Here is a 16,241-nt window from a genome sequence, read left to right as displayed (position 1 = left end):
CCTCTCACCTTCAACCCATGCCCTCCTATCCTGGGGAAAAGACCTTGGCTATTCATCCTATCCATGTCCCTCATGATTTTATAAACCTCAATAAGGCCACCCTCCGATGCTCCAGGGAAAATAGTCCCAGGTTATTCAGCCTCTTCCTACAGCTCAAACCCTCCAATTCCTTGTACATCTTTTCTGAACACTTGCAAGTTCAACAACATCTTTCCTATAAACGGGAGACCAAAATTGTGCAGTGTGGCCTCACCAATATCCTGTACAGCCGCAACATGACATCCCAACTCCTACACTCAATATTCTGACCAATGAAGACAAGTGTGCCCTTCCACCAACGGTTCCACTTTCAAGGAGCAATGCACCCCTGTTTGGCAACAGGACCCTACCATCAATCTGTATTTTTAAGATTTCCAGCATCTGCAGTTTGTTGTTTTATTACAGAATTGGAATGTAACCCTCTCTTCGTTCAGGTTTCCATACGGGAAAGTGTTTTTATTCAGGCTGTTTTAATTTAGCTTGTCATAATTTAAGAACACATTTAGTGTGCTGAATAAGGGCCCTCTTGTGGCACAGTGGCAGTACCTGTACCCTGGCCGGGGCGTCATCTGTTCCAGAAGTATGTAAAGCCATCTCTGAACAGGTTGTGATGAGATGTGCCTTTAAGAAGGATTTGTTCCACCCTGTTTCGAAGTGGGGTGTTGCAAACCTGGTTGAGTTAACTGCTCCATAGCTTTCGGTTATTTTTGATATATACGAAAGAAACAACAGTGGGTGGAATCAGGCTCAGAGATGCAGGGTTTTGCTTTCATATTTTTGAGGACTTGGAGTTGAAGTTGCAAGATACAGCTCTCTCTCTGCTGCTTCAAAAGCTTGCCTTCTCTCTCTGCTGCTAGATTCAATCTGTCAGTGCTCCTTCTCCTGGACTAGAGACAGCAAATGAGGGAAATCCATTTTGCTGAATTTACCTTTGCCAAGGGTATGTTTATGGGATGCTGCTATATTGGAACAGTTGACGGGTGGTAGTTAATTGCTATATTATCTTGTTAAGTATTTTGACAGTTAAAATCATGCCAATCCTTCTTTATCTGTTTATACTGTAATTTGGGTTTTAAGAATAAAGTGTGTTTTGCTTAAAGTCTAGGAGTTTAATTGCATCTGGAATGCAGCACCTCACACTTACCTTTAAATAATGTATAAGTTTGGGTCTAGGCTATCTGCTTGGTATGTTTTGAGGGGGTTTGGCCTGCTCCGTAATAAGGTTGATCAGAAAAATAGATTAATATAAAAAAAACTAAGGGACAGCTGTTTTAAAAAAAGGACAAAACTTTACATTAATTTCCCTTCTGGGATTTTGGTGTCTTACCTTGCACCAAGACAGACAAGCAACTGTAGCTTCCCATCCTTCCCGATACTGCGGGGTGCTGCAGAGATGGCATTGACATACTGACAGAACGTCGCAGAGCAGCCTTTCAGCTTCAGCAGGTTTTCCTGCGAGTCCTCATCCTCCTCCGTCGCCTCAAAGTACGTGACAGCTTTCTCTGCGTTTGGAGAGGTGGAGTGGAAAGATCAAACTCACGGTTGAGCCCCAGAACCTGAACACCAGCTTCCCCCCCCTCCCCCGACCGGTAGAATGGGCGGGTTGGTTATACTCAGGAAATGGGACAATGCTGGGTCCACACAACTAGGTGGTAGGACTTCCATTACCTCACTGAATGCTGCAACAAGCACAAGAGCACCCCATCCCCAGTGCCGTGCCTCTCTATCTGAATGCAAATTGCTGAACAGGTCATAGACTCTATAATGGTATTGAAGGATGCCATTTAGCCCATCAATCCTTGTCCCTCCCTGTCCCCTTGGAATGCTCCAGTCCATTCCTCTCTCTAGTTCTCAACTGTATTTCCTTCAAGTGTCCAAAATAGTCCCTTTTGAAATCATTCATTTTCTGCACTTCCACCATCCTCGTAAGAAGTGAGTTTCAAATCATTCAGTCATAGAATCATACAGCACAGAAGCAGACCCTTCAGTCCAACTCGGCCACACTGACCAGCTTTTCCAAATTAAACTAAACTAGTCCCATTTGCCTGCATTTGGCCCATATCCCTCCAAAACCTTTCCTATTCATGTACCTGTCCAAATGTATTTTAAATATTGTAACTGCACCTGCATCTACCCACTTCCTCTGGCACTTCATTCCACACACAAGCCACCCTCAGTGTGGAAAAAGTTGCCCCTCAGTTCCCTTTTAAATCTTTTCGCTCTTCTCTTAAACCTTTGCCTATTGGAAAAGGATCTTAGCTATTCACTTATGTATGGCCCTCATCATTTCATAAACTTTTATAAAGTCACCCCTCAGTCTCCGATGCTGCAGGGGGAAACAAGTCCCACCCCATCCAGCCTCTCCGGAATCTCCAGGTCTCGGTAACATCCTCGTAAATCTTTTCTGCACCCTTTCCAGTTTAATGACATCCTTCCTACAGCAGGGAGAGCAGAACTGCACGCAGGATTCCAAAAGTGGCCTCACCAACGCCCTGTCATTACCAATCACTGTGTGCCAAAAATCTCTTCCTCAGATTCCTCCTGCAGCTCCCACCCACAATCCCAGGTCCGTGTCCCCTCATCCTAGTACCATCAGCTGTCATCTCCGTTGTCTACACCTGTCACAGTCTTGTAAATCTCTAACAAATATCCCTCAACCCCCTCGGGAGAACAACCCCCGGTTTGATCAACCTAACCTGATGGCTATCCTTGCAACCACCCGGGTACCTTCCCTCCACATCTTTCCAAGGACCCTCCCTATAGTGTGGTGACCAGAAGTGAACACAGTCCCCAGATTGTAATCTAACAGAGGTTTCTACAGGTTCAGAGTAATGTTCCTACTTTTGTGTTCATTACCTCTATTTTTGAAGCTCGTGATTCTACGGGGTTTGCTAAATACTGTCTCAATGCTCCCTGTCACCTTCAAAGACTGATGCGTGTGAATGCATCTATCTCTGCAGATCTTTAGAACCTAGCCATTAAATCTAAATTGACTGCCTCTGCCCTCAAACCCCTCTGTACTTGATTCCTTCTGTCACTACTCCGCCCACCCTGTTCGCCTGTGCAGTTGACTGGCATCTTCCTCACTCTCAGCCACACCACTGAGCTTGTAATCTTCAGCCAATTATGAAATTTTACTCCATACTCCAATATTCAAGATGTTTCCCACATCAAAAAAGCAGCAATCCCAGCACCTCCTACTCTCTTTCAGTCTGAAAAACGCTCATTCACCATGTTTTTTGTCATTGAGCCATTTTCTAAAAAAAAAGTCAAGCTGACAGGGGCAGCACGGTGTCTCAGTAGTTACTCCTGCTGCTGTACAGTGCTGAGAGCCCGGGTTCGATTCCACTGTCTGCCTGGAGCTTGCATGTTCTCCCTGTGTGTGTATGTGAGTTTCCTCTGGGTGCTCTAGTTTCCTTCCACAGTCCAGAGATGTGCAGATTAGGTGGACTGGCCATGAGAAATATGGGGTTACAGGGATAGGGTGATGGTGGTGGGATGCTTTCAGAGGGTCAGTGCAGACTCGATGGGCCGAATGGCCTGCTTCCATAGTGGAGGTATTCAATGAGAGTAGTCCCTGTTTTGCATCAGCCTCAATTTCAGAACTCCTCTGAAGAAGGGTCAGTGGACCTGAAATGTTAACTCTGCTCTTTCCCCACAGATGCTGCCAGATCTGGTGAGTTTTTCCCAGCATAGAACATAGAACAGTACAGCACAGTACAGGCCCTTTGGCCCACGATGTAGTGCCAAACTTGTGGGCCCTAATTCTACGGTCTATCTAACCACCACCCCTACCTCATACTATCATCCATGTGCCTATCTAACACCCGCTTAAATGCCCCTAATGAGGTTGACTCCACTGCCCTCCTCAGCAATGAATTCCGCGCCCTGACCACTCTCTGAGTAAAGAACCTACCTCTGACATCTCCGCTATATCTACCTCCACTCACTTTAAAACTGTGCCCCCTCATAATAGCTACCTCCACCCTAGGAAAAAGCCTCTGGCTGTCCGCTCTATCTATACCACTGACCATTTGGTACACCTCTATCAAGTCACCTCTCATCCTTCGTCATTCTAAAGAGAAAAGCCTTGTAAGAACTTTCCTCCATTCCAGGCAACATCCTGGTAAATCTCCTCTCCACCTTTTCCAACGTTTCCACATCTTTCCTGTAATGAGGTGACCAGAACTAGACACAATGCTCCAGATGTGACTGAACCAGGCTTTGGTATAGCTGGAGCATAACTTCACGGCTCTTGAACTCAATCCCTCTATCAATGAAAGCTAACACACCGAACGCCTTCTTAACTACTCTATCCACCTGAGTTGACACGGTGTAGAGCTCAATGAGCACAGCAGGCCAAGCAGCATCAGAGGAGCAGGAAGGCTGATGTTTTGGGTCGAGACCCTTCTTCAGAAAATCCACCTGGGTGGCAGCTTTCAGGGACCTGTGAACATGAACCCTAAGATACCTCTGCTCCTCCACACTATCAAGAATCTTTCTGTTAACCCTGTATTCTGCTTTTAAGTTTGTCCTTCCAGAATGAATCATCTCACACTTTTCAGGGTTAAACTCCGTCCCTGCAGGAAGCAGTTCCTGCTTTTTGTTTCTGATTTCCAACAGTTCTTTGTTTGCTGTGCAAATGGTACGTGATCCAATTGCCTTTCAAGGTCATTTGCCCTGTTTCCACAAGATGGCAATATACTGCAGATGTACCCAGGCCCTTTCCACAGAGTCAAGCTGTTCCCGATTACAGTTCTCAGCAGAGGTAGCATTTGACCTCAGCACCTGTACAAAAAGAGCAGCAAGAGTACAGAAAAATAAAACTGCACGGAGAAAGCTCTGCTCAAAAATAAAACCACCATGGTTCCAAGTTAAATACTCTCCATTCTCCCATACAGAGTACAATCCTATTGATGGAAATTTGAAGTAAATCCCTAATAGAATGGTAACCATCATGAAACAAAGGGTTTAAAATTGCAATTAAGTTCTCCCCACTGTCACATGTCAAGAAACAGCCACAATGCTTTGTTCAGCAAAAACCTTTGAGTATAGGAGTTGGGACATTAGGGTGAGGTTGAACAGGACGTTGGTGAGGCTCTTCTGAAGTGCTGTGGTGAGTTTTGGTGTCCCTGTTGTAGGAAGGATATTATTAAGCTGGATGTTGCTGGGAATGGAGGCTTTGAGTTTCTAAGGAGTTTCTAAGGACAGGTTGGGACTTTTTTTCACTGGAGTGTTGAAGGTTGAGGGGTGACCCTATAGAGGTTTGTAAAATCATGAGGGACACTGATAGGGCGGGGAATTTCAAAACGAGGTATATTTTTAAGGTGAGAGGACAAAGATTTTAAAAACACACGAGGGGCACTTATTTTTACACAGATAAGTGATTCCCATGTGGAATGAACTTCCAAAAGAAGCAGTCAATGTGGGTTCAGTTACAACATTTAAAAGACTTTAGGATAAGTATATAAATAAGGGAGGTTTGGAGGTATATGTGCCAAGAGCAGGCAGGTGGGACTAGTTTAGTTTGGGATTATGATTGGCATGGATTGGTTCGACTGAAGGGCCTGTTTCCGTGCTGTATGACTCTGTGACCATCAACTGAAACAAATGGCCTTCATTGCGCAATTATTAATCAGCCAACACCAGCCTGATAACTGTGAGGCCTTTTATGCTGTCCCTAATATCATCATCCTTTGCTGTTATCACACTGGGGATGGAGGAAGGCTCAGCTCTGTGTGACGGAACTGTCAATCCCTCGCACTGCCCAACAAAAGATGACAACTCTAGACCTCTGGCACTCACCTATGAAGTCCCAGATGAAGACGTTTTTCTGGAAGAGTCGAGCAGACTTGAACCCATGGTGAAAGACTTGCTCCAGGGCAGAGACGAGGCCAAACTCCCCACACAGCAGAATGGTCAGACTGCCTCTCTGTGGAAACACAACCGGTTGGGAGTTTTTGAACACAGGGCTTGTGGAAACCTCTAGCGATAATGAGGTTTATACCTTGCTGCGGGCTCATATCTCTAAGCAGTAGAATTTGTTCAGGGAAAAGTTCGAAGGCTGCATCGGGATGAATTTTCTGAGTGGGCATCTGTGCCTACAGGGTGACCCTTTTCCAGGGGGACTGAACCACAAAGGAGCAGAGAGCGCCCAAATTCAGAGATTAGTATTATCTATTGTAGCCATAATGCAGTGACCATTGTGATTAACACCTGCCCCTCACTAGAAGGGTATATGGGATCTAAGGAGTCACAGTTCCCTGAGCAGAGTTACAGCGTAGACTGCTTGTCACCAGAAAGACCACACCACCAGAGACCAACAACACAGCGGTGCTAAATTTGGCCTGTCAGAGTTTATGTTTTCAGTCAAAGCAAAACAAGTGGAAATGAAACAGCTGAAAACCATGCCCAGTAATTGCCAGACATTGCCCATTGGCATTGCAAGTTTAAAAAGAGACCAACAGCAACCTGAGGAAATGTGTCCTTTCTTCACAGCAAGGATTGGCAACATGCTGCCCAAAAATCCCAGCTTTCCAAAGGGTTTGGGATAGGAACCTCAGGAGAAATACATCCGCAGGGTCCTGGGGATAAAGGTGGGTGAGCGGGACTGGCTGAGCTGCTCCTGCAGGGAGGCAATGCTGATATATCCTGAATCCTTTGATGACCATTGTACCTTTGAAGGAACAAGGGACTGGCCAAACTGGGCCACTGGCAAATATATGGCAAGTAGGCTTCTGTGCATCTGTAGTATGTTACATTCAGAGTGTTTTGAGGTCAGTTTAATTGCAACTCGCCAAGTGCAAAGTCTGGAATATCGGGAGGAATACAGCGACTTCACCTTCACATGGAGATTAAAGTCAAGCTGTCCACATGACCCACACATGGGATAAGTTAGTGTCCAGGGATATGCAGGTGAGGTGGATTAGCCATTGGAGTGCAGTGTTACAGGGATACAGGGATAGGTTGGGTCTGAGTGGGATGTTCTTTGGAGGGACAGTGTGGATTGGATGGGCTGAATGGCCTTCCCCCACACTGCAGGGATTCCAAGACTTATGTGCTTCTATGCATTTTCTGACCCCATGCTTCACTTTTGCCTGTCGCTATGACAATTCTTTTGTCTCAATACTTGAAGGTTAAATGCCAGTGTGACTGGATTTAATGAGAACTCCCCATATAAACAATTCCCAGCAGCTACCATCAGGTGTCACTGTAGCTCCATTGGTATCTGTGCCACAATATTCTCAGGCACTGAGGCTACGCAGAATGGGAGATTAAGTAACACTAAGAAACGCCGATACAAATGTTAACCTTCACTTCCTGCTGATGGGAACGGAACATTTTACCAGGTCAGCTTTACAATTCCACAAGACTGGTGCTTCATCCAACACCCCACACAGACCAACAAACCCACATCTACAAGCTAATGCTTCCTTTATCTTCCATAATATTGATCATCTCAAGTGCTCAGGAATCTATTCCAAGCCTGCATCAGCTCCAGGTTTGACTATTCCAGGATCCCCTGAAGTTACCTCTTGCTCCCTACTCCATATTCTTCAGGTCAGGTTAGCTTGTGGGTAAGGAGAGTATATATACACAATCTTGATCCTTACAGACCACCAAAGTCTGGGTTAATTCTTGATTCAGTCCAAGTTGGCTAATCCTATCCAAGACAGGAGCTGGGTTGCACAATTAGACTGACCCCACTGTTAGACTGACCTCCACCTGCCTCAGATGGAGCGAAATAAATCTGATAAAGATATAGGCAGCACGGTGGCACAGTGGTTAGCTCTGCTGCCTCACACTACCAGGGACCTAGGTTTGATGCCACCCTTGGGCTACTGTCTGTGTGGAGTTTGCACATTCTCCCTGTGTCTGTGTGGGTTCCCTCCGGATGCCTCGGTTTCTTCCCACAGTCCAGAGATTGTGCAGGTTAGGTCGATTAGCCATGCTAAATTGTCCAGGGGTGTGCAGGTTAGGTGGATTCATCTTGGGAATTATAGGGATAGGGTGGGTCTGGGTTGGATGCTCTTCAGAGGGTTGGTGGAACGGGCTGCTTCCACTTTCGGAATTCCGTAAGGTTTTTCTACTATACAAACGGGGGGAAGTGGGCATTGCTAACAAGGCCAACATTTCGTGGATTGGCCATGCTAAATTGCCTGTAGTGTTCAGGGATGTGAAGCTTAGGTGGGTTATAGGGGGATGAGTCTGGGTGGGTCGCTCTGAGGGTCGGTGTGGACTTGTTGGGCTGAAGGGCCTGTTTCCACATGGTAGGGATTCAATGATTCTATGATCTATGATTTCTTGTCAATCCTTAATCAGCTTTGAAGGGAGTAGCTTTATTGGCCATTTCACAGCTGTGTTCAGAGTCAGCCATGTTGCGGTTGGTCTGGAGTTACAGGCCAGCCAGACTGAGTAACAGTGGCAGATTTCCTTCTCTAAAAAGATAGCAAGGAACCAGATAGATTTATATAACAATCGACAATGATCAAAGGCAAGTGGGGTGTATTCCATCACACTCCTGACTTGTGGCTTGTAGATTGTGGACAGGCTTTGAGTAGAAGGGAGGTAATTTTTGCAAGTTGACAGAGGTATGCTGATACTCAAGGACCACAAATGGCAAGAGTCAGCCACTTTGAGAGAAGAAAGAGTTCACAATTACACATATCTCCTTTCCTGATCTCTAGAAATGAAAGTGGCTTCGACCCATTGGGGAAATTCCACAATGTCGAAAAATTGGGAGTCAATTGGTGCACAGCAAGCTCTCACACACAGCAGGGAAATCAATGATCCAAGATTGTCCAATTTAAGCGTTAGTTGATGAATGATAAAATTTGGATCAGGTCACTCGAAAAACGTCTGTGCTTCTCTTCAGATAATGAAGTGGGATCTTTGACATCCGGCTAACAAACCAGATGGGGCTTCAGTTTTATATGTTACTGAAAAGTTTGGCATGTCAGACAATGCAACATTCCTTCAGGCCTGAACTGAAATGCTCGTGTCTCTAGACTGGGATTTGAACCAACGGCCTTCCAACAAGTAGACTAATGGAGCCACAGCTAACAAAAGTCACACTAGGCAAAAAAAGAAGAAAAACAATGAACTCATGCTCACTGACATCCTCACCGAGGCTCCAATGTATAATGTTTTTGAAACCTTACCTCTTTTTCTGGTTTATGAAAATGCTTCACAATATTATTTATTGATTCCCCGATTCCTTCCTGGATTTGGCCAGCATTGGGTTCTGTCAGGGAAAAATTGAAGAAAAGGATCAACTGGGCTGACAGGTTCCCATGGAGAGCATGATGCAAATCGTTCACCAGTGAATGATAGCAACATATCAACAGGATGGAGGCCCATTCAATCCCTCCAAACCAAGATTCCTGCATGGTCTGTGACTTAATTCCATTTACACGCATTTGCTCACATCCCTTAGTAAAGTTGATTAACTAACATTTATCAGTTACAATTCACAGTCGATTGTGTATTGATTGATGTTTTCAGATGAGATTACTCAACATTTACCACCCTTTGTGAGTATAAATGTTTTATACCTTCACTCCTGAAAAGTCTGGCACGAACTTTTAGGCTTTTTTCCCACAGTCCTTCAGGCAGCAAGAAAAAAAACAATTTCTCTCTATCTATCCAATGAGTTCTCCTTGATACTTTGAAAACTGGCAGTAAGTTGTACGATAGCCATCTAAATTCCATGGAGTATAGCCCTAGCCTGTTTAATCTTCCGTTTGAGTTCACATATCATTTTGGATGCATTTGGAATTCACTCCCTCCAACATCCATACCTCCTTCCTCTGCAAAGGTGCCCAAAATTGCTCCAGGTGTGGCCTAACTAGGGCTTTGTGCAGCTGAAGCATGATTTCTGACTCATTGTGTTCTGGCACTCTAGATATAATGTGTGTGCAGGAGAGAGTGCGTGTGGGGGAGTGCAACTGAGAGAGAATGTGTTTGCGAGAGAATGTGACTGAGAGAGAATGTACATGCGAGTGAGGGTGCGTGTGAGACACTGTGTTTGTGTGTGCGCATGTGACAGAACGTGAGTGTGAGAGAATGTGCGAATGTGTACGTTTGTTTTTGTGTGTGAGAGAATGTGTGTTGGTGTCTGTCTGAAACCAGTCAGATCTCCCAGACAGGAATATCCCACTGGAGTTCAGAGCTGGGGCTCCATTTTGCACTTGGCACGATTGTCAGATGCAGGGTTTGAACCCTGCACCTTCTGATTCTGATTAAGAAACGGGAACACTACCATAAGCTCATTCCTACAGGATGACCAAAGTCAGCTAGAGGGGCACCGCATAGGTTACTGAAGGGCCGTGTTATGCATTAGTCACCATCTTTTGAAGAAAATGGAGCAACATCTTTGGTGTTTGTTAAGTTGTGGGATGTTAATGCTGAGAATGAAACATTTTCCCATTCGGGCACTGCAGGTCGAACACTTTCAGGGATGGTCTTGACAGCACAGTTAGATGCAGAATGAGACTTCTTCTGCTTTGCTCCCAACAATGTGGGTCAGCCTTAGCCTCAGAGCAGCACCCTGTAGCGAACGGCAATGGGAGGCCTGTCCTAAAGAAGAGTCCGAATGAACTAACGGCATCTCCATTTTAATGTGGTACGGCTCTGGGCTGCAGCTGCACTTGGCCTGATGTTGCGAGGTTCCCTTGCGGCCCACGGGACAGTTAGGTCACCGAGTTGAATCACACGGTGGGAGGTCACTCACTGGATGTCTTCCCCCCGAGGGACGTGATGCTCAGTCGGCGGGCGACAGTCGGCGATCGGAGTTGAGGTGGCGTGCGACACTGCTTGCTCAGGTCTTCCTCCACCACCGCGGTGATGAGTTCGCCGACCAGGATCCGCTCCAGGCTGCCATCGTCTACTCCTTTCCCAAGCCACCGTCCACAGGGGAACCTGATGCAAAGTAACACAGACCATCAGACAAAGCAACGCTGCCTTCAAACCATTCCTTCCTACTGGGCACAGGGCAATTAAATATCGCCGTTTAGAAAAGATGTTCTTGTGTCGTTGTTCTATTATTGACTCATTGTGTAACAAAGGCTGCACCCATCTGTGTGCTTCCTAACCACCAAAGAGTCACACAGACATCCAGCATGGACACAGATTGAATTAATCTACACCCATTTGCCAGTATTTGGCCCATATCCCTCGAAACCCTTCCTATTCATTTACCCATAGTTTTTGATGTTGTAACTATACCAGCACCTATCACCTCCTCTGGCAGCTCATTCTGTCCACACACCATCCTCTGCATGAAAATGCTGCCCCTTAGGTCCCTTTTAATTCTTTCCCCTCTCAGCTTAAACCTACGCCCTCTAGCGTTGGACTCCCCCACCCTGGGGAAAAGACCTTTGGCTACTCACCCTGTCCATGCCCCTCATGATTTTACAAACCTCTATAAGGTCACCCCTCAGCTTCTGACGCTCCAGGGAAAATAGCCCCAGCCTATTCAGCCTCTCCCTGTAGCTCACACCCTCCAGTCCTGGCAAAGTCTTTGTAAATCTTTGCTGAACCCTTTCAAGTTTGACATTGTCCTTCCTACAGCAGGGTGACCAGAACTGACTGCAGTATTCCAAAAGTTTCTGAACCAATATCCTCTTCAGCCTCAACATGAACCTCCCAACTCCTATAGTGAATGCACTGACCAGTAAAGGCAGATTTTTTTATATATAAACAGATGTGTACATGTAGAAATAACTGAGTTTATGTCTGTGTATATCTCCCCTTTCTACACATATGTATTAAAAGTGTCTATGTTGCGTCCTTACCTGTAGGTATGACCTGTGATCTCATTCCTGACCATCACACAATCCACTAACCACTTGGCCAGCAGACCCGAGTTATCATGTCCAATCCGAACCGTGGTCAGTTTGCCCAGATTCTGGCACTGGGGGATGGGAAAGAGGAGACGGTTATTTTCCGCTCACAAGCCCAACAACAACTCTAAAGTCCTCTTTCCGAGGGCAGTCTCCGTCTGCTCAGGACTTGGATCGGAACAGCCGCTCAGATGATTTTCTGCAGGGCACTGTCCCTCGAGGACCCGAATCTCAGTAGAAGCCAGCTAAAGCAATTCAAGGCGAGAGGCTCGGGTCTCTAGGTTGAAGGCCCTCTCAATATGTCTAATAGAGGGCAAAGCGCATGGTGACCTGACATTGCCAGAGGTAATCCATATCAGACAGCACCTGACTTCAGATAGTAAAGCACAGTCAGTTAGGAAGGGAGGTCGTTGAGGATATATTGCAACGTAACAACAACTGACATTGATGTAGAACCTATCCAGTATCCCCAGTGCATTATCAAACATAATTGGACACATATTAGTGTCGTGATTGTAACGAGGCCAGCCAGCTAGACCTTATGTGATATGAGCTCCCTGAATGGGGCTGTTAGTTCGGTCTTGGCAAGTGTCAAAGATACTGACACCGTAGTACCTGACTCTACATGAGGCAGTACTACAGTCAAGGACTCTCCATGTGTAAATAACGGGTGACTCGGCGACAGGATACCAGCCTGTGTGGGGTTATTTCAATCAGGACAAGTGACTTGGTTCGAGAAACAGGCACGACAGCATTTTGGGTCAGTCAGCCTGTGCAATTCTTTCCCACAGAGATCTGTCAAGGGTTTTGAGTTGACTAAAAATATTCAAGGCTGACATAGATTTTTAAATCAGTGAAGGAATCGAGCGATAAATTCAGGAAAGTGGAGTTGAAGAATATCAGAGCAGCCATGGTTTTGTTGAATGGAGGAGCCGATTCAACAGGCTGAATGGCCTACCTCTGCTCCGAAATCTTACCGTCTTAACGAGGTCCTAGGAAGAAGGAGCAGAGATGGAAAAGTGGAGAAATGTCAAGAGGGATCTCCACAGCCTTAGCCTGGGTAACTGACTGCCAACTGGAGATTGGGATAATGTGCGAGGTCAGAACTGGTGGGGTGCACAGAATTTGGCGAGGTTTGTGGACAGGAGGAGGTTGCAGAGATAAAGAGGATCAAAGTCCAGGACAAAATCTTAGAAAACAGTCTGCAAGTCAAACTGTTGATCAAGAAAAGCACAACTGGAGGTAAGGGAGGACCTGTACCAACCTCAAAGGTCATTTCCAGAACGTTCTTGGGCACCTGCATCACCCCGGTGTCCCCGAGCTCTCCCGACACACTGATCCAGGGATTGGAGGTAGTGATGGAGTTACTCAACTTTTTGATGGGAATAATTACAGCTCTGTACGGAATCACTGTGGGAGGCAAGAAGAGACATGGCAGGAATCGCTGGAACAAATAGTAAATTCCACCATACTGAACCGAACGTAACCCATCCCTCACAAGCTGAGCTCAGAGCTGACATCAGTCCTGCGGTCCCCACTTGAGCCTCAAAGCCAGATGATTTTGGGTTTAAGTCTCAATCCAGAGATTTGAACCCTTAATGGAAGATTAGCCTGCAGTGCAATACTGAGGGTGAGCTGCATCGTTGGTGGTGCCATCTTTCAAGTTAGATGTGAATTTAAGGGGGCTCATATCTTGTCTCTGATGGATGCTCAGAGAAGGACATGAGAACTCCTCCAATGTTCTGCTCAGTATTTCTTCCTCAACAAATACTGCTCAACATCACATTGCTGCACACCAACTGGCTACTGCTTTTCTTACATAACAATTGTGAATTCACTCCAAAAGTATTTGATTGGCTGTGAAGCACTTTGGGGCACCATGACATCATGGTAGGCGCTGTATAAATGCAAATTGGCTTTTGCTTTCCAGACAGATCGCCAGGCAGTATTCCCATTACCAATACCATCCTATTAACGGAATGGTGGTGCTAGTAAATACCTTTCCCAGGGTTCCCACTGTTTCTGGGGCCACAGAAACTAATAGTGGAAGAGTATGTTAAAAAAAGTGTCATTCAGGTCGCCCGCGAGTGTTCTACACAAATAGTCAAACATAAAATTCTCATCCCTCGCATCTCACACATTATGTACTCGCCATTTGAACCCGCAACCCAAGGGTCTGTTTCCGTGCTGTGTGACTGTATGACTCTATGATAAGATGGTTTGTTTTGGAAAAGCATTGGGCAGTGTATACATCCAGACTATCTGCAGTGCTCTACTCTTTACTGTGACATTTGTTGTCACCTGCAGCAGTGTTAGGGATGTGAAGATGGATCTCCAAACTTGAAAAGAGTGTAAGATTAAAATCCATCTCCTGAATAAACCCAAACCCATATTAGAGTAGCCCATGGAACACAGATTTGCCAAGACATGGAGAAAAGACACACTGAAGTATTTGATGTGTAACATACTTGGGGGAGTAATTGCACCCAGTTTGAATCACGACCATCAGCTGGAAGAAGATTTGGAGATAGGTTGGGAAAGACATGCCTCACTTTGGACTCTTAGCCAGTACCAACTGAGCCAGTAGGCTATGGGTTCAAATCCCCCCTCCAGAGTCTTCAGCTCATTCTCAAGGCATATATTGTGGAGCTAAGGGCATGCTGCACTGCCAAGAACTGTCATTGGTGGGATGAGGCATTTTAAAGGGAATGTAAAAGATCCTGTAGCACAAACCGGGATCTGGCCTCTAATAGTGGTAGACAGAGTTTATCCCATTTAAAAGCCCAGAATCGTCTGCCCGTCTCACTCTGAATAAACCAGTCTACGACTGGAAATGCAGTCTGTATATAGCCATTGGAGTTTGATGGGTACTGCATAACAGGGGAGGAGGACTCCTTTCTCAATCAGTAAGTCTCCCCTTAACAACCATGATTCAGTCTATTTCAGATCGAAATTTACTTCAAAGTTAAACTTTGTAGTTACTTTTAAAACAATGCCAACCATGTTCCCAAACTAAACTAGCCCCACCTGCTTGCTGTTGGCCCATATCCCTTTGAACCTTTCCTATTCATGTACTTATCCAAATGTCTTATAAACGTTGTACCTGTACCGTCATTCAACCACATCCCCCGGCAGTTCATTTCACACATGAGCCACTTTTTATAAAATAATTGCCCCTCGTCCTTTTTAAATCTTTCTCTTCTCACTTTAAAAATACGCCCCATAGTTTTGAAGTCTCTGGGGAAATGAGGCTTGTCAAGCAACTCATCTATGCCCCTCATGATTTTATAAACTTCGAAAGGTCACCCCTCAACCTCCTACATTCCAGTGAAAAAAGTCAGAGTCTTTTCAGGGCTGGAGAATCTGAGGTAACAAGGTGTAGAGCTGGATGAACACAGCAAGCCAAGCAGCATCAGAGGAGCAGGAAGGCTGACATTTCGGGCCTAGACCCTTCTTCAGAAACGTCAGCCTTCCTGCTCCTCTGATGCTGCTTGGCCTGCTGTGTTCATTCAGCTCTATACCTTGTTAGCTCACAGTTTTTTTCAGTCTATTTTTCTATCTCAAATCTTCTATTCTCGGCAACATCCTGTAAATCTTTTCTGAATTCTCTCCAGCTTAATAATATCCTCCCCACAATTGGACGACCAGAACTGCACACAGTACTCCATAGGAGGCCTCACCAACGTCCTGTACAGCCTCAACATGACGTCCCAACTCCTATATTCAAAGGTCCAAGCAATGAGAGCAAGTGTGCTGAACACCTTAGCCACCCTGTCTACCTGTGATGCAACTTTCAAAGAATTATGTATCTGAACCTCTAGGTCTCTCTCTATTCTACAACACAACCCAGGGCCCTACCATTAACTATATAACTGCCCTTGTTTCATTCCTGGGAGAGAGGGAAGGTACTGTGGGGAGAGATTGAGGAGATCATGCCTACATTGTCTACAGTTTAGAAGAATGGAAGGTGATGTAGCTTACACCATACTTGTAGGGCTCAACAGGGTAGATATCGAAAGGAAGCTTCCCCATGTAGGTGGATTGAAAAACAATGGGCACGGTCGAGGAATAAAAGGTGGGCCATTTAGGACTGAGATGAGGAGGAATTTCTTCACTCAGAGGATGGTGATGATTTGGAATTCTCTCCTCCAGAGAGCTATGGAGGTTCAGACATTCAAGTCAGTGACTGATAGGTTTTGAGATAGTAAAGATATGAAGGGACAAGAGGACGGTGTGGGAAGATGGCATTGAGGTAGATGCTCAGCCATGATTTATTGATTGGGACAGAGTGCCTGAGGGGCCAAATGGCCTATTCCTACTTCCTAGTGTCCTATACACTACCACTTAACACCCGCACAA

At 45.7% G+C, this 16,241-nt stretch overlaps 1 protein-coding gene across 4 annotated transcripts in view; it reads right to left on the bottom strand.

Annotated features, from left to right (window-relative positions):
* Positions 1-16,241, bottom strand: part of LOC125461119 (DENN domain-containing protein 5B-like) — a 266,830-nt gene that overhangs the window by 20,899 nt on the left and 229,690 nt on the right. For all 4 annotated transcript variants that reach the window (XM_059652281.1, XM_059652279.1, XM_059652280.1 and 1 more), the window contains 6 exons: positions 13,147-13,292; positions 11,835-11,953; positions 10,772-10,959; positions 9,201-9,283; positions 5,845-5,971; positions 1,367-1,541 (listed from right to left, as the gene is read on the bottom strand). In XM_059652281.1, the coding sequence (XP_059508264.1) occupies positions 1,367-1,541; positions 5,845-5,971; positions 9,201-9,283; positions 10,772-10,959; positions 11,835-11,953; positions 13,147-13,292 (838 nt within the window). The remainder of the gene's footprint in view (positions 1-1,366; positions 1,542-5,844; positions 5,972-9,200; positions 9,284-10,771; positions 10,960-11,834; positions 11,954-13,146; positions 13,293-16,241) is intronic.

This window comes from Stegostoma tigrinum, chromosome 18 (assembly GCF_030684315.1).
Source record: "Stegostoma tigrinum isolate sSteTig4 chromosome 18, sSteTig4.hap1, whole genome shotgun sequence".
In the NCBI taxonomy this organism is placed as follows: Eukaryota; Metazoa; Chordata; class Chondrichthyes; order Orectolobiformes; family Stegostomatidae; genus Stegostoma; species Stegostoma tigrinum.
The sequence above is the reverse complement of the archived record's forward strand: the minus strand, read 5'-3'. Positions and strand labels throughout refer to the sequence as shown.